The 18,410-nt window shown below is 38.9% G+C and overlaps 1 protein-coding gene across 4 annotated transcripts; it reads left to right on the top strand.

Moving 5' to 3' along the window:
- The first annotated feature begins 369 nt into the window (after nucleotides 1–369).
- On the top strand, nucleotides 370–18,084 carry rbl2 (retinoblastoma-like 2 (p130)). Of its 4 annotated transcripts, none has more exons than XM_036575968.1 (22): nucleotides 370–776; nucleotides 1,310–1,440; nucleotides 2,246–2,446; nucleotides 2,918–2,982; nucleotides 6,473–6,601; nucleotides 6,758–6,915; nucleotides 7,584–7,648; nucleotides 7,825–7,996; nucleotides 8,634–8,797; nucleotides 9,088–9,200; nucleotides 9,405–9,508; nucleotides 9,671–9,808; nucleotides 10,024–10,188; nucleotides 10,955–11,051; nucleotides 11,225–11,452; nucleotides 12,161–12,420; nucleotides 12,662–12,838; nucleotides 13,248–13,319; nucleotides 13,404–13,506; nucleotides 13,780–14,006; nucleotides 15,524–15,688; nucleotides 16,876–18,084. In XM_036575968.1, exons 1-22 carry the CDS (start codon nucleotides 639–641, stop codon nucleotides 17,047–17,049), a joined length of 3,246 nt encoding a protein of 1,081 aa, XP_036431861.1. In that variant the 5' UTR covers nucleotides 370–638; the 3' UTR covers nucleotides 17,050–18,084. The 4 variants fall into 4 exon arrangements, with proteins under 4 accessions (XP_036431861.1, XP_036431860.1, XP_036431864.1 ...); XM_036575967.1 differs by having other exon boundaries at nucleotides 371–776; nucleotides 11,222–11,452; XM_036575971.1 differs by lacking the exons at nucleotides 370–776; nucleotides 1,310–1,440; nucleotides 2,246–2,446; nucleotides 2,918–2,982 and adding an exon at nucleotides 3,012–5,026 and having other exon boundaries at nucleotides 11,222–11,452.
- Nucleotides 18,085–18,410: the final 326 nt, after the last annotated feature.

An 18,410-nucleotide genomic window follows, 5' to 3' on the forward strand; every position in this document is an offset into this window, starting at 1 on the left:
AGCAGAATAATCTATTGAATCCATGTTCCTATGTGAGGTGCAAATTAAGCACATACTGTTGTGATTACAGTGCCATTCCAAAACAGTTGTCTCGCAAGGCACCCACATCGTGCGGTACGACATGTCTAAGGCAGAAATTAGGTCCTTTTTTGGTAAGGGTGAGTTTATATGGATAAATCGACTCCTCTGACCATTTAAATTGCCGTTTTGGACAGCACTTTACTCAAAGTTGGAAAACAGGGGGACTGGCACGGCAGTAATGACATTTGGACCGTGAAAAGTGGGCGGTCACATCATTTCTGCGTGTTACGAGTCTTTATACGTATTTCACTATTCCAGTATACACTTACGCAAAATAAGGGCGAATCTCAATCCCCGGGAACTCACAATACGCACTCAGCGTAAGTTAAGAACGCAAGCTAGTAGCTGTCAGTCAAAGGACATTTAAATGGCTGCACTGTGCAGAACTGTACAGTCTGCCGTACAGCACTGAAATAACTTGATTCGGGATTAATCAGAGTGGCCTAAATGCTATATTTTGCTGCTGCGTGTTGCATTTTGCTGCAGTTTGCTTTCCTTACGTAGTCAGAAGCGGTAAGAGTGGAAGGTGTCTAGTCTGATCGTGCAGCTGCGTGAAAATGAACGAGGAGGAAGACGCTATGCAGAAAACAAGGCTGGCGTTTGAGGATCTGTGTCGAGCCCTGAATATGGACGAGGAGGCGAGTAACGGAGCATGGAGGAGCTTTGAGAATATCAGCAAAAACTACACTCTAGAGGTAAGACAGTAAGCTACTTCTGCCTGCTTACCTCCGCTGCCGCACACGGTTTGGGTGTACGTAGATAATTTGTGCGTTTCTAACGTTTGGAACCAGTGAAGCGCCCAGCGTTTGCGAGTAAGCCCCATATTTTGGTTGTGGGGTTAACGGGGTTAAGGGGCCGGGTTAAGAGATGAGCTCTGCTTGTTATTCAATAGGCCTTATCTCTCCCAGCACATTGAGCAGAGCAGATCTATTTTTAGGGGATCTATGTTGTTTAAAAGATAAGTGTAAAAACTGGATACTGTAAACTAGACTAAATACTAACTCTGTATCATTTTCTATTCACTAAATCCATGAAACATAAAACAGACGACTGGTACTAGATGTCTAGTGTGATCCACTAAGAGGAGACGTTTTGTTCTTTTCTGTGCTTCTATTTTCTTTTATTCTTTTTACATTTCTATATCCTGTTATGGTGTAGAGCTTACCTGGTGCCCCATACCCATCCCCCATTACACCCCTTTCTCTCTTTCTCTCTCTCCCCGTCTTAGGGTAGTGAATTACACTGGCTGGCGTGTGCCTTGTATGTGGCCTGCAGGACGGCTGTGCCCACTGTAGGTAAAGGCACAGCTGAAGGAAACTACGTGTCTCTAACACGGATTCTGCGCTGTTCAGAACAGAGGTCAGCAAACCATTCATATTTGACACTGTAACCCTATTCATTATTAGCATTTACCAAAGGTGTAGAAAAATCAATATGCACACTTGCATGAAATAAGCACATAACAATGCACATACAGCTGCAATATGATTAAGATCAGATTTTAACATCAGATTATGGCTTCAGAGTGTTTAAATTGAAACAATAAGCTTACATAACAATACATTTTAAGTATTTTAGATTGTGGGACACAAAAGTACTCTTTACCTTATAACATATTTATTACTGGTGTAAAAGGTATTGCTGTAATAAAGTAGTATCAAATACAAAATATGCATATAATATCTCCTAATGTCATTCTCTATATTGTGTTTTTTAGTCTATATGATATAAATGACAGATTTTAAATATAAATCTGACAACATGTAATGTTTGTTTAGCTGCAACCAGCAATAAAATAAGCCCTATGAGTTACACAAGTACATATAGTTACTGTTGGAACAAAACCTTGTATTTCCATTTTTTTTTATACATTATTTAAAAACACTGGTCTAGAATTAGGTGAAATAAAGTCTTGTTACATTAAGTTACATTAAAAGTTAAGAATGTTTTCTCCTTCTCCTCTTAAGTTAATTTGTTGGAGATATGAGGTTTTGTTCCAACAGTGACAACATAGGCTCATGTCCTTATAGATGTGTAGTTCACTGTCAGCTGGCAGATAAAAGTGTGATGGTATAGCAAATCCTGGAGATTTCTCTGTAGTATACTTTAAAAATGTATATTTGGTAATGAACACTTAAATAACTATGGCTTGCTCTCCCTGTAGCTTGATAGAGTTTTTCAGAAAAATGAAGAAATGGCAGGATATGGCCAACTTGCCAAAGGAATTCCGGCAGAGCACAGAAAAGCTGGAGAGGAACTTCACTGTGACAGCTGTCATTTTTAAGAAATATGTTCCCATTTTCAAAGACATATTTAAAACCCCATCTGAAGAACCACCTAGAGCTCACAGAAGCAGGAAACAGAGGTGAGTTCCTAGTGTAAAGTTGAACTTTGTCGCCTTTATTTTACTCTTTTTCTGTATATGCTTGTATTGTCAGCTAATGGGTAACTTTTACTGACATCAAGAGTTACAAAGCAGGAAAGGTCAAAAGTCACTGGTAGTAGTTAATAATTGACCTTACTAATAATAGCAATACAGTCAATAAAACATTATTTATTTTTATTTGAAGGTGATTTTATTTTTTAATCACAGCTGCACATCCCTTATTACTGACATAAAGCCTGGTATAAACCCTGATATATGAGTGTATCTCAGAAATATCCTGAAAGTGTGTTTTAGAAATATCCTGAAACAGTCGGGACGATGTGTTGTAAATGAAGTAGGTGACTGTGTGTGATCTTCTCTGTCCTTGCACCTACCTATATAAACTGCATGTCCTCCTGCTTGCTGTTCTTATCATAAGACTGAGTTAACTGCTGTTACCTGTGTCCTCAGGCGGCATCCCTGCACTGTGGCGGAGGTGTTCCACTTCTGCTGGGTCCTGTTTGTACATGCGAAAGGTGAGAAACAAAGCTCCTGGAGCTGTGCCTATATACTGAAAAAAGTGATGCATTGAAGTTGCTTAATTCAAATGTGTACGTTAATAAAGTATACAACACAATTATTGGAAAAAGTAAGTAAACTGAAATTGTCTTGATGGAACATATTTTATTAATGTAAACGTAATGTACATGTACACATTTGAATGAGGTAAATTCAGTGCATCACTTTTTTCAGTATATTTCAGCTTAAGCTGTGAGGATATTGCAACTGCTTTTAATTGAATTTAATTAATAGGCCCATTTCATGGAAAAAAATGCCTACAGCAGTTTAGCCCTGCCCATTCACACTGAAGTTAAAAGGAATGTTTCAGCCTGGACTGCTTTTTCAATGAGGCACAATCCAGGGTAGCCAATTTGAATAGAGCTCTTTTACATATATCAGTCTTAAAGGTACAGTAACAAAAATAGCCTGTTTAGTTCTAAGGTATACAGAGTGTTTGTAAAGTAGTTATAAATAAAATAAAATACATTAAAATGTACAATATAGGCCCTATCATCGGGAAATTGCAAGTTTGATCCCTGGCAATGTCACAGCCATCTGTGGCCAGAACTCTAAGAGACCATAATTGGCCTTACTCTCTCTGGGTTGGTAGGATGACCTTTCCTCTGCCCATCACCTAGTTTGCTAATAGCCAACTGGGTGTCTGTTAGTTTACATAACAGAATTGGCAGTTAGTGTTCTCCATGTTGACCTTAAGGGGCAGTTTAAAAAGATGCGGTGGGGCTTCATAGTGTCTCAACTCTCCCAGCTTGGTAGCATTGTGTGATGGGGAAGACCGAGCTAGCAGGGGCATTGGCCTTGACTAAATTGGAGGAGAAATTGGGCAAAAAAATAAATAAAGAAAGAAAGAAAGTAAATGATTAAGAAAATTATCATTATATTTGCTTTTGTAAGCAAAAAAGTAAAAAATCATATAAAGAGTCAAAAAATCAAAGTAAGTTAATCATAGAGGGGCTTTTCAATTTTAATCTTCAAAACGTGGTTACTGCATTGAGGCTCATGCATGCTGGATGGCATATGAAATCAGAGAAGTTGTGTGAGAGTAAAAGCTTGAATAAAATTCAGAGGTGCAGGTTATATAAGAGAAAATAGGGGCTGAGGTGTGAGGAAATGGAAGAAGGCAATGTTTATTGGATTTGTTCCTCGGTAGAGGTCTCTCAAAAGCTGAGTGGGTCATTAGCCATGGAGTGGCTTGAGTTTAGGGATTGTTCCTATTCGCTGACAAGAATTAGGGCTTGGTCACATGATCACCATCATTATTAGGGCCTGTGCAGGCTTGTCTGCATCAGCAAGCAGCCACAGGGGGCACACACATGCACTGACCCACTGCATTGATTTTTTTTCTATGCACTGTATTTGCATAACCATTGTGTGAAATAGGCTCTTGAGCATTGTGTAAGAGTTTGAGAGATTTGTCTTTGCTGGATTGTTTTGAATAAAAACCCTTTAAGCAACGTGGAATTATCAGACTCGTTTGAAGCAATGAACCGGGCAGAGGTTAATGAATATGCTCAGTGGTGCATACAACCGCAGTAGAAAAGAAAATGCACTGGGCTTGACTGCTAAGCAAATATGAAAGCAAACAACATGGAAACGTTGCTGGATTAATGCACAAGAATCATACAGTCATAGAGCATGTTAAGCATAAAATGTAGGTGGATGATGCTGCAGAACAGTAGAGCTTGACAGCTGCATGCCTTGGTTGTATTTAGAGAGAGTACAGAGCATGAGCAGCAGGGGAAAAAAGCACACCGACTGAGACAATTATTTCCGGGCATGTGCAGCATGCACTGCTTATCATAGCAACCAGGGGAGATGACAAGTCAGGACTTGTCTGTATTTGAGTAGCCCTATGGTCTGCACAGGGCCAGTGGGATGGCTCTCCCTTTACTTCACTGGGTTTAAATCTCCCTCGTTTGGCTGTCATGGTGTAGAGATTGTTCTGCAGAAGGCTTCAAAGTCCAGCTTGTTGCTTTCCTTGTGGACTCCTTTGAGGATCTTGTAAGTACAGTACATCCTGTATTGCTGAACTTGAATGAGAATTTTATGTTATTTAGAACTTTGCAAACACTTTCCATCGAGCCTGTTTCATATAAGCAAAGTCTTGCTCTAATGTTAACCTCTTAAAATGCAGATTTATTATTCATTTATTAATCTTAAGACTTAATATTCAGTAACCACTAAATGTTATTTGGTAACATTTACTGCTCTGAAACTAATATGTAACTGAAGCAGTTACAACAGTGAGGAACTAAAGCGGGCACATGCACTTAACATGCATAATCATATTTGATTAGAATGAATATAGTGGCATATACTGCACTCTGAAGATGTTTTCAGTGTGTAAAGTTTTATAGGTTAATACAGAGGGGTTGATACGTTGCTATATTAAGGTGTAGTTCAGCATATCAGCGGTTATATCTGTACAGACGTTACAATCTCCTCTTATAATCTCCTCTAACATGAATCTGAGGAGTGTGTCCAACACACTTAAAAGGCTAAGGGAGGCAAGGGAGGCTTTCTGGTCTAAATAGTCATCATTTTATTGGTAACACCCTGGTGATTGTTGTCTGGGCCCTGCAGCCGTGCCAAGTGTGCGGGTTCCTCTTCAAATTGATTAAACAGGAAGGAATAAATCTACACCGCGGCTCCTAGCAGTGCAGCTTTCTCCTCTGCAGACTTTTCCTGTTTTTGTGAGTTGATCTAGACTGCTGTCTGGCTGATATACAGTCTGTGTGTGGTGTGGGGAGGCTGTTGTGAAGCATGTTTCAGCTCACAGTGGCAGGGCTTAATGTGTGGCCAGGCCAGATGGTGCCTGGTAGGATTGTGCTGTTGATGGAAGACCTTCCCAAGGTCCAGTATGATGCTTTAGCACCATTTTTATTCTTCTGAATCTTTTATATCATACACTGAGAGTTAGTCTGTGTACACTGAGTTGCATTTTATATGGTATACCTATCATATACAGTTATATGCAAAAGTTTGTTCCCAAAGTTTTGGCACTTTTATTTTTTGTGTTAAATTTTTCTCTAATATGTTAATCTTGGCCAAAATAGAACTTGCACACTAAAATCTGCAAAAAAGGCCATATTTAAGTATGTTCCTTGTAAAGGATGTGATTACTTATCTTCAATTAGGAAGTCAACAAAAGATGTAGTATGACAGGGGGTGTTCAAACTGTAGGTGCACTTTGTAGGTTTAGAATCACTGACTATAGCCTGTCTATTGCTGCACAATATGCCGCCCTCTACAATGTCCACCAATTGAGTTGCCTCTGACCAAATATTATTTGGATGGTGGACTGTTCTCAGCACAGCAGCGACATGTTAGTAGCCTGGTAGTCTGTGTCCTGCTGGTCTGAGTAAATCAGGTACAGCAATGTTTGAGTTCCAAACACTGTGTACTGTATATAGTAGCAATCCTTGTTTCTCTCATTTCTCCCTTAAGGCAACTTTCCTATGATCAGTGATGACCTTGTGAACTCCTATCACCTGCTGCTGTGTGCACTTGATCTGGTCTACTCCAACTCTCTATTATGCTCCAACCGTAAAGATCTGCTCAACCCCTCCTTCAAAGGTACACTGCAGACAAAGACACACACACACAAAATGTTTTACTATATTTGTGAGTCTAATTGTTTTTTCTTCCGGTAGTGATAATTCTCTTTTATGATGCTTCTGCCATGTCAGCTTTGTTTCTAAGAGCAGCTTGTGTGTGTGTTTGTGTGTACAGGTCTTCCAGAAGACTTCAGCAGCAAGGACTACAAGCCTAGTAGTCCTCTATGCTTCATAGAGCAGCTGTGTGAACTACATGATGGTCTGGTGCTGGAGGCCAAAGGAGTGAAGGAGCACTTCTGGAAGCCCTTCATCAAGAGACTATTTGAACGCAAAGTGAGTGACCATGCCAAACATGTAATTTATTAGTTACTACATATATAACACTTAGAAACAGTTCTGATTTCGACACAGAAAAAAAAAACATTGCTGTAAATTTACAGTGGAAACACTGCAGTGATCTACACCATTCCTCAAATGCAGGATATTCCTGTATGGAATGATTCATTTTATGTTTTCATTCATCATGTAGTGTTATATGTAAACAGGCATTGGGTTACAGTCAACTTTGTGAATTTAAGACTGGTATAAGCGTGGCATAAGCATGTGTAACTGCTGTTATGTCTTGTGTTTGAGGTGTTTTTGCTAAACACTAATTTAATGCTATTACAGTTAATAGCATGATCATACTGATGATATTAAATAACTATATTTACCTGAAATTCAATAGCATGCAATATTTTGCTGATACTCTGAAAATAGTAATTATAGTACAGTGCATCTGTATGCAAATGTAAACAACACTGTACTGTAAAAACACACAGTTTGTAAATACAAATTCAACAATATACAAATTCAAATACACAACACTATGCTGAAGAAACTGCTGCCAGTGAATTACTCATATTTTACAGCTACATATTTACAGCGTTTACAGTTTGTGCAGTTGTATTTGCAAAATACATTACAATCACTTCCTCAAAATATTTCTTATGTTTTTACAGATTTTAAAGGGAAAAGAAGAGACACTGACTGGATTCTTGGATCCTGTTAATTTTGGAGACAGTCTGTAAGTGTCTGGAAGTACAGAAAGAAAAAAATGACCTTCAGGGTGTGATTGGTGCCTTATCCTTACATCACAGTATCAACAAGCTCACTTTTGAAGTTGCCACAGGGTGTAAATAATGAACTGGCTGACAGCATGACTATGTTTTTCAGTCAAACCTTTGTGTGTGTATCCCTCAGTGCATCTTTGAACCGAGTGTATGAGGAGCACGTTCTATCATCAGGTGCTCTGGATGAGAGAATATTCCTGGGAGAAGGTGCAAAAGAGGACATTGGTACACCGGGACCATGTCTGTGTGAGGGAATAGAAAACCAGGAGCGTCCTGCCAACCTTCTGTACAACTCTCTGACTGTAAGACCGCGCAAACATCACATCACTACACACAGAATGAAATCTGTTTAATACATACCTAATGCACATAAACACTGCTGCCTTTGCAAAGAACATGAAACTGTTTCAAAGGTTATTTGGAGAAAGTACACTTCCTCGAGCCATTAGAAGCTAATAGCTATTTCTGTCATGTTGCTGTACTAGTTCAGTGTAACAACACAATTACATGAGTCATAACATAGCTATGTAAGGAATTACTTTACACTGGATTTACATTCTGTATAAACAAAGTTAAGCCTGCACTCCAGTTTTTTTCTGTTTTTTCTATTTTTTTTTACTTCCTTTATGTAAATGACATAAAATGTAAAAACAAAATCTCATCCACTACCCACAAATGTTGATCTGTTATTAACTAAAAGTTTAGAGTCCATGATTTTGAGCTATGAGTGAGAAATATTTAATATGAAATTACACTATACTTTTGATATTATTGGAAACATTGGGAACATTTAAAGCAAAAACCTTTTATTTTGTTCTTTATACAACATTCTAACTCCTGTTATTGACATAGTCATTGTGTTTTCTCACAGATGCATAAAGACATAATGATTTTTTGCATCTTTTTAAAATGACCCTAATCTGTATGTCTGATTCACAGTCATCCGCCCTGAAAGTATCCACTCCACTGACCGGCCGCAAATACATACAGGACAGTGGAGTCGGCACTCCGGTTTCCATGGCAATGCAGGGCGTGGGGCGTCTGCATAGCCTCTTGGCTGGACTCAAGCACAGACCGAGTCTGAGACTCAGAGAGATACTTAAGTAATACATAAAACACTTACCTGCATTCTGGCTTGCACATCTTTAAAACCCCAGACAGGAATTGCCTTGGAAGAGCCACGCCTGCCACACGCTAGTTCTGTTTACAAACAGAGTAAAGTAAATATTGCTGCAGTTTTGAGGACATAGACTTGTTGCTGGTCAAAGAGTTTGTCATAGTAGTTTTGGCTATTGCTGACTGGGGCTTTAACTCTAATGGGTCGCTTAAATATTATGTCATGTCTTGTTGAAGTTCTGCAGTTTAGACTAAATTTCTAAACTCTGAAACACAGGGCATGTGCAAGGGACCCCAGTGAGGCCATTGCAGCCAGACTGAAGGAGATGTCTGACACTTTCCTCCAGAACTATGAAGCAAAAGAGGAGGAGAACAGAGGTCTGGCAAGAGGTGCGAAACCTGAAAAGATTTCATAGGATGGGATCTCATTCTCCCCACCTCATCTTTTATTTGTATGCAAAACAACAAAAAATATTAATATGATTAAAATATTAATATGAATTATGTGTTTTCAAACTTTTTAATGGAAGTGTAAGTGCTGGATATTCCAAAACTTTACACTGAAATATTTGCCCTTGTATTCATATTTTTTAGATATTGCTCTGAAATACTTTTGCCTGGCTGAGGCTCTATACTATAAAACACTGGAGGGAATCATTGACCAGGAGAAGAGGAGACTTGGTGACAGTGACCTCTCTGTGAGATTTCACTCATTTGTTCTGTCATATATTCAATGGCTGTTACACTTCCTGTGTTTTCATAAATGTTCATTCATGATTTTCCATCATAATACTGCACTTTGCCTTTCCAGCTGATTCATCTATGAATCAACTGAAACTAAGTGGAAAAATCTTTTCCAGTGTATTCTAGAACAAGACATGTTACATCGTTCTCTGATAGCCTGCTGCTTGGAGATTGTGATCTTTTCCTACCGCCCACCTGGCGAGTTTCAGCAGGTGCTGCAAGTCTTTGACATCCCCCCGTACCACTTCTATAAGGTAACCAACCATACCACTCAGGTGGTGTGCTAGAAACAGTGTAACGTATCCTGTCTTGCTGTTTATATAGTTTTACACCATGACAGTACTGCCGAAAACTGTAATCATGGCTACAGTAACACATCCTCTCTTGCTGTTTATATTTTTCGTGATGTGGCAGTACTGATGGAAACATTAGTAACCTCTTTGTCTCTTTCCCTCTCGTCCTGTCTCAGGTGATTGAGGTGCTGGTTCGGGCGGAGGAGGGTCTGTTCAGAGAGGTGGTGAAGCATCTGAACCATGTGGAGGAGCAGGTGCTGGAGAGTCTGGCCTGGAAAGAGACTTCCCCACTCTGGGACAACATCAAAGGGGCCAAGAACCACGTGCCTTCCTGCCAGGAGGTCAGACACAACACCTGTTTCTAACCGCATTCATTAATGCCCTTACACAACTACCACCATTATTGTCTTTTGGCTATACATTATGTTATGTAAATAAATGAATGTAAATATTTGTGTAATTAAATTACATAACATTACATTTAAATTCCATTTACGTTCTGTATTGACAGGTTCCAACTCATTTCGGTAACACTTTATAATAACAGGCCCTAAAAACAGCAACTTAATCATTATCTTATCTCTTGTTAATGACTGTTACTGCTGCTGTAATAATTACATGGAGTGCTACCATTTGAATTATAAATCATTTAGTTCAGGAATTAATCAATCATTCTTTTGAATTGCAGAAATCTAAACATTAATAATAATTAATAAAGATATAGTAATGTGATACTCATAACTCATAAATTATATTGAAATATTAAGCATTTCCTTGGCTGCATAAAAGCACTTTTTAATCATTAGAAATGTATTGTTTTAAATGATTTAAAAGTTATTTACTACTATGCAACTTTGTGATGATCAAACATTTCCTTAGAGCTTAGTTAATGTGGCATTGATTGAGAGTTTAAAATTCTCATTTTTGACCAACTTTCTCTACTTGTTGCTAAGAGCGACAAAGAATTATATAAGATTACATCATGCTTTCATCGTTAGCAAAAACTGTAACTTTTAAGGGTTACCAGCACATTTTTATCTTTATTGCAAATCTGATAATATGAGATAATAATAATGTGTGTTTTTTGTGGCTGTATACGCTTAATAGGTAATGCCCCCGCAGTATCTGGAAGATGGATCTGGCAGCAACCCTCAGAGCCCCAAAAATAATGAGCTCAGTGCAAACACTGCAGGAGCAGGAAAAGGTAAAAAAAAACTGTGACACAATTTACTTTAGCTCACTGAAGACACATTACCTCAGTCAGAGTGAATGAGGAACTTTAAACAAGGACTCCTGTGATATTTGTGTCTGAGAGTTTGGTTTCTCTGATTTTATGTAGTTTCTAATGAGTATTTTTTCACCTTATTGCCTTAGCAGTGTTCCCCTCTACCACTACTCTGCACGAGCGCTATAGCTCCCCGCCTACAGGTACGGTTTGTAGACGCCTCTTTGTGGACACCGACACAACCTCTGACCCCGCTACGTCTGGTCGGGTCACCCAGGCCCCCCTTGTCAGCACCATACCTGCCGGCCAGACCGTGGTCACTATGGCAACAGCTACTGTTACAGCTAACAATGGTCAGACGGTCACCATCCCTGTGCAAGGTGAGGTGAACTACTGATGTACTGTTCTGGGTAAATTTTAGAATTGCAAGTACAGTATTATAAGTGATAATTTAATAATTTTATATAATAAGTCATATTAAAGGAATCGTTTTACAATAAATCAAATGTACACATTTATGTTTATTTACCACATATGTTGTTGATCATCAAGGACATGTTTGGTGTCCAAATTTTGCTTCTTTAGTTTAGCGCCAGAGCTATGAGGTTATAGTTGCTAACTGTAATCTTTTCCATATGTACATCCCCAAACTTCTCTTAAAACACTTAATCCGCATCCAGGTCTAAACTTGCAGAACAAAATTTCACCCTGTAGTTTAACACTGGGAGCAGCCATTTTAGACAACAGGTGTTGACCTCTAGTGTTTGTTTGCATTGTTAGCCTTGTAGCTCAAGGGCAACACTAAAGAAGCAAAATGTCAGCACCAAATGTCTTGGCTGATTGTCTACATCTGGGGTAAGTGGGAAAAAGTGCAAATTAAATTTTTTTTCCTCAAATATAGTAAGTACAAAGTAAAAAAAATACCGTAATAATAACAAAGAGCCCTAATAATCTGTAGTTTTCCTTATGACTGTAAATAGGGTTTGTTATTGTTACCTTTCTAACTGTTTTCAACCTGTGTTAAGTGCAAAATAGTGTGATTGCTTTGAATGATCATTTAAAATGCCGTCCACTCCTCACTTCTGCAGGAATAGCCAATGAGAACGGAGGGATTACATTTATCCCTATGCCGGTGAGTGTGACGGGGCAAAGTGGGGCGGGGCTGCAGCCTCTCACTGCCCAGGCACTGACCGGCACACTGAACACACAACAGCTGACAGCCACCACACCCACCAGCACTGCCCACAGCAGCCCTACAGCAGGGAAACAGAGCAAGAAGAGTCCTCTTCAGGGAGCACCTCCGAATAGAACCCAAAGAACAGGCTCCCTCAGTCTGTTCTTCCGCAAGGTATGCAAGGGTTTACTTAAGAGTTTAATGTTGTGCTAGCAGTTCAGTTCAGAGGTTTGAAAGACTATTCATTACACGTCCTTACGTAATGTTTTCTCAAATATTTTCTTTTTTCAAACATACAGATTTAAGCTTGACAGATTTACATGTTCTACTCATTTTATAATCCTTCCAAAAGTAGAAATACTTGTTAAGAAGACTCCACAGCATGTAATGACATTCTTCCTGTGCTCGATTTCAGGTGTATCACCTGGCCAGTGTGCGTCTCCGGGACCTGTGTGTGAAGCTGGACATTAGCACTGAACTACGAAGGAAAATCTGGACGTGTTTTGAGTATTCACTGGTGCACTGCACTGAGCTGATGATGGATCGCCACCTTGATCAGTTGCTCATGTGTGCCATCTACGTCATGACTAAGGTGCGCTCAAAAATTGCCTTACAAACTGAAAATACATCAACATCACAGAGGTAACTGTGTGTATATATGCTGACTATGCTCTTGTTGACGGAATGGAAACAAATTGAATTGAAATTATTGAATGAAAATAATTCATTTAATTAATCTTAATTAGGTTCATTCAGCTTTTTTGTTAGTGTGAGAGAAGGTTTTTTTAATCATCCAGGTTCAAGGACTTGAATGTAGGCCGACACTTCAGTTTCCTGAACTGCCTAACTTTTATATTGGTTTCTTTATAGCAACCGAATAATTTATAGCAGTTACTGAATAATACGTCTAAAGATTATTTCCTGAAAAATAAAACAGCAGGTCATTTCAGGAGAGGAGAATTGTCTCGTATGAGTCACTCTTGTGCTTTTCTTTTGTGAAGGTGACCAAAGAAGACAAATCCTTCCAGAACATTATGAAGTGCTACAGATCTCAGCCTCAGGCCAGCAGCAGTGTAAGTATAGCAATTTTAAATAAGTGAGGACAAACTGTATAAGTGATGAGGATAAGAATGAAAGGCATGATGATGCTTTTTCAGGTGTACAGAAGTGTTCTGATATCAAGGAGAAAGAGACGCCACTCAGGCAACAGTGAAAACAACAACAGACAGACTTCTCCATCAGAGGGAGGACACGAACAGGGTAACAATCAAACTGATGCATATTTGTGTTTGTAAGCAAAAGGATATTTTGTTATGAATTTAATTTGATGATATAATATTTTGTGGACAGTCTTGTTTTGTGGGAAGAAAAACCAGTAAACTATAAAACCAGTAAAAACAGTAAATCATAACCAAAACCATAACAGTAACACTGCTAAGAGTTAGTATTGTATACTCCTACACTCACCTGCCCTTTAAGTTCATGTACTTTTGAGTGGAAAAGTGTGCATTTGTGTTCTCCTCTTTCTCCCAGCTGCAGGCAGTGGTGACAGTAGTCCCATGTCTATGCGCTCCAGCAGCACTCTGCCCATTCCGCAGCCCAGCAGTGCCCCCTCCACCCCCACCCACATCCCTGGAGCCCCCCCAGAGCAGGAGGAAGAGGAGGAGCGGGGTGATCTGATCCGCTTCTACAATCATATCTACATCAAACAGATCAAACACTTTGCCCTGCGTTACTCCTCTAACTTGCCAAAAGCTGGGGTGAGTCTTTAAACTCACTCAAGACATGCTACATATTCATACTGTCATTCTTAGTGTCAAGGCAAACTACATTGTCACCTGTGTGAGAATTGGTGCAAAATTCTCACCTGTGTGTTGGTTGAGTGCTGACTGTGAAACAAAATAAAGTTCCTCTAGAAGACAAGGCTACATTTAACACAGAACAGGAGCAGACATTACAGGATTAGAGAACACAGTACAGTAAAATGTTTTTTTTGTTGTTTCTCTAATAGCAGTGGGGTTTAACAAGCATATTTTAGGGTAAAAGTACTGTAGAATTTATCAAACAGTATTATAACTCTTAAATGCTGACGTGTATCATTAATTGTTTGTACATAGCTAGGGTTATTATTGACCTGGCATTTATATCTAGCACAAATTGATCACCAAACTACTGTGGTAGCAGATAACCCCATTTCTTCTAAATAAACTTAGGGATTCTGTGCAAAATGTAAAAAGAAAACAGAATGCAGTGTCATGCAAAACATTTAAACCCTATATGTAATTGAAAATAGCACAAAGACAACATATCAAATGTTGAAACAAAGAAATGTTGTTTTTTTGTAAAATATTTGCCCATTTTGAATTTAATGCCAGCAACATGTTTCATAAAGTTGGGACAGGGGCATGTTTACCACTGTGTTGTGTTGCTTCTTCTTTTAACAACACTCTGTAAGCGTTTGAGAACTATGTAGACCAAATACTGTGGTTTTGAAAGTGAAATGTTTTCTCATTCTTGCTTGATCTAAGATTTCAGCTGCTCAACAGTTCAGGGTCTCCTTTGTCATACTTTTTATTTCGTAATGCAGCAGATGTTTTCAATGGGTGACAGATCTGGACTGCAAGCAGGCCATTTAAGCTCTGGACTCTTTTACTACAGAACCATGTTGTTGTAACACATGCAGAATGTGGTTTGGTATTGTCTTGCCGAAATAAGCAAGGTTTTCACTGAAAAGACATCGTCTGGATGGCAGCATATGTTGTTCCAAAACTTGTATATATCGTTCAACATTAATGGTGCCTTCATAGATGTGCAAGTCACTCATGCCATTTTCACTAATGCACCCATATACCGTCATGAATACTGACTTTTGAACTGTGTTTCATTCGTCAGACCACAGGACGCTTTTTCACTTCATCTCAGTCCATCTTATAGCTCAGCCCCAGAGAAGGTGGCAGCATTTCTGGATTCTGTTTATATATGGTTTCTTCTTTGTGTTTTAAAGTTTTAACTTGCAGTTGTTGATGCAGCGTCGAACTGTGTTCACACACAGTGGTTTTCAGAAGTGTTTCTGAGCCCATGCAGTGACTGAATCATGTCTGTTTTTAATGCAGTGCTGCCTGGGGGCCCGAAGACCACAGCCAGCCAGTACTGGTTTTCGGTCTTGTCCCTTGCATACAGAGATTTCTCTGGGTTTTATATCGTGATTCAGATATTATGTACCTAAGATATTATGTACCTAAGATATTATGTACCTAAGATGTTTGGCTGTTTGCAGGCTGAAACTCCGCCTCTGTGTCCATATCCCTTGCTCCGGATTGGCTCTCCACGCAGAGTTCTTCTTTCACAGAACCACTCCATCTACATCTCTCCCCACAAAAGCAACAGCCCCCTCACCCCCAGAGACAAGATCTTCTACTACATCAGCTCTAGCCCCTCCAACGTAAAGCAATACACTTTACATTATCCATACACACACATTGCAAACACACAGTACTGTATGCAGACATAGATATAATATTGTGCAAAATTCTTAAGCCACCTGAAAAAAAGGTCATTTAAAGCCATTTTTCTGGACAGTAAGAATTTATGTGTTCAAAAAACACTGAAATTTGAATAAACAGTTAATACTTCATTAAACTAAAGGAGGCATGTTGGTGGTGCAAATAAACAAATACATGCAATATCTGGACTGTATCTTTAAACTAGCTTGCAAGATACAGTGAGGGGTAACCAATATTCAAACACTTTTTTTTGTTATTTAATATATGTTCAGTGCATTTATCCACTTTTAGTTTACACACATAATGTCGTTTGGCATTGTACTTTAAAATATGGACAAAAAAGTATGCAGTCATAACCATAAACACAGATATGTTTAAAAAAACAAATTGATAGAGAAAAAAAAGTATTTAGACACCACAAATTAAACAACGTTAGCACTTTGCTTCAATGTCGTTGTTGGCATTTGCGGCTTTGAGACATCTACAGTTAGAAGTGATTCACTTTTTGCAGCATTCTGATTCAGTTTTGGCCCAGTCCTGTTGGCAAACTGTCTTCTAAATTTCCCCAGATATGAATTTGTCCAGTTGTGGGACTAATAAAGGATTATCCTATCTCTTATCTCTTCAGGTCACCAGGTTACCTCAGATACAAGGGTCCCTCTAATGGACTCGCAATTCCTAGATCCTACCTGAAGTTTAGGTTGTTTTCATTGTTTTAATTAACTAATATATTTATTTACGATTTTCCCTGGAATACACAATAAAAATATGATTTATGAAAATTCATTAAAATGCAGATCTGTTTTTGCAAATGAACTCTTCTTATGCTCTGTACATATATTAAATTGTCTGAATACTTGTTTACCCTCACTGTATCAATTACTTTATTGAAAAGGAGGTATTCTTCTTTATTATATGAATTTATTTTAATGTTTCAATGTGCTTTCACAAAGACAGTCTTACTATCCATTATTTTTAAACAAATTTTTGACTGACCCAGGACTTACACAGTACTGCATCTCTATGTCTCACCTGACTTTTTAAACATGTATATAGTTTTGCCTACTTGAGTCAAGCTTGCAGCGTACAAATTTAACATCTCTCTTCCTCTGTGCTTGTCCTGCAGCGGCTGCGGGAGATTAACAGTATGATTCGCACTGGGGAGACGCCAACTAAGAAGCGCAGTATGGCTCTGGAGGAGGAGCAGCAGTCTCCTGCTAAGAGGCTGTGCCAGGAGAACCAGACCGCACTGCTCCGCCGCCTGCAGGACGTGGCCAATGACCGCAACTCCTCCCACTGAAGCAGTCAGTCCTGCAAGATCTAAACTCCACCAATGAAAATAAAGGAACATCCACAAATCAGCGACATCACACACACCTCCGACCACATAAAAATGACCATGCGTAAACATGGACGAGAAACATGGAGGAAATGACTGTGCACCTCCTGACCGATTAACCAACATTAGTCCCCAGTCAACAGCTCACCCTTGCAAGACATTCTAGATGAACTTTTTGCTAAGAATGCAGTCATCAAGTTTCGCACCCACAACATCAGCTCTTTTTTGATTCAACTTTGAGTTGCATTTTCTCAAAGTAGAAAGAAACACATATGGGCTTACAGTAAGCAAATATCTTGTCTTATATATGCCTTTACTCAGAACATACAATGGTATGTTTTGTGATGATGTTTGAAGAAGATGAAGCACTTAGCAAAGCATTTGTCAACAGATCTGACGCAGCGTTCATTGAACTTGCTTTTTAAGAAGTATTTTCATAAAAAGATATTTTATAATGTTACGTGACCAGAGTTCAAGTTTTCTTATGAAACTCTTAAGAAATGATTGTGAACTCTTTTATATGCTGCAGTGTGTTTCCTGTCTTTTTATGTGCGTGTGCGTGAGTTACATAGCTAATATATTTATGCTATTTTTCTAACATTAGTTAGAGAGATACCAACAAGAGACAACCAGCACCTAATAACTATCATGTTAATAGTATAAGCTGTATTCTGCTTAAAAGCAATATTTATTATCGTTCTGTTGTGCATGTGCTATGTAGCTGTGCAAGACAACTCATTTCTCTTTCTTTCTCTCTCTCATTTCTTGTTCTTCTAGAAATGATCCTCCTATTACTCGTGAAAAATAGATTGCTTTTTTTATTTTATGGATTGTGATGTCATAACAAACCATGTGCATTGTGTAAACAATCCCCTTTTCTTGAGAAAGTGCCTTTTCTCCATTTACCTTTTTGAGCATTGTATGTGTGCTTAACATAGAGCTTACATGAGTTTCCCCACAAGGCATTAAATAAACCAGAGAAAATGTACTGACCAATGAGATGTGCTGCCAGTGTTCAGATTGCGTCCTGAGACTGTCTTATGTTTCTCCACTAGATGGAGTCCTGCTCTTAATTGTGGGCACACTGGCCCACCATGTCTAACATGCAAAGGCAGTTGGAGCACTTTCTGTTTGGCACTGCATGCATTAGGTTAGTGTTATAAAGCACTGATGCATGGTGCTATGGGAGATTAAACTACAGGCTGAAATCCCTGACTGGCTCAGAGTACACAATAGACCTACAGCACAAGTCTCCACTGTACCTAGACTGAAATATGATTTAGTACTTTTGGTATGTAGTCAGATCCCCACTGATTCATAAT

This window comes from Colossoma macropomum, unplaced genomic scaffold, assembly GCF_904425465.1.
Source record: "Colossoma macropomum unplaced genomic scaffold, Colossoma_macropomum, whole genome shotgun sequence".
NCBI lineage: Eukaryota > Metazoa > Chordata > Actinopteri > Characiformes > Serrasalmidae > Colossoma > Colossoma macropomum.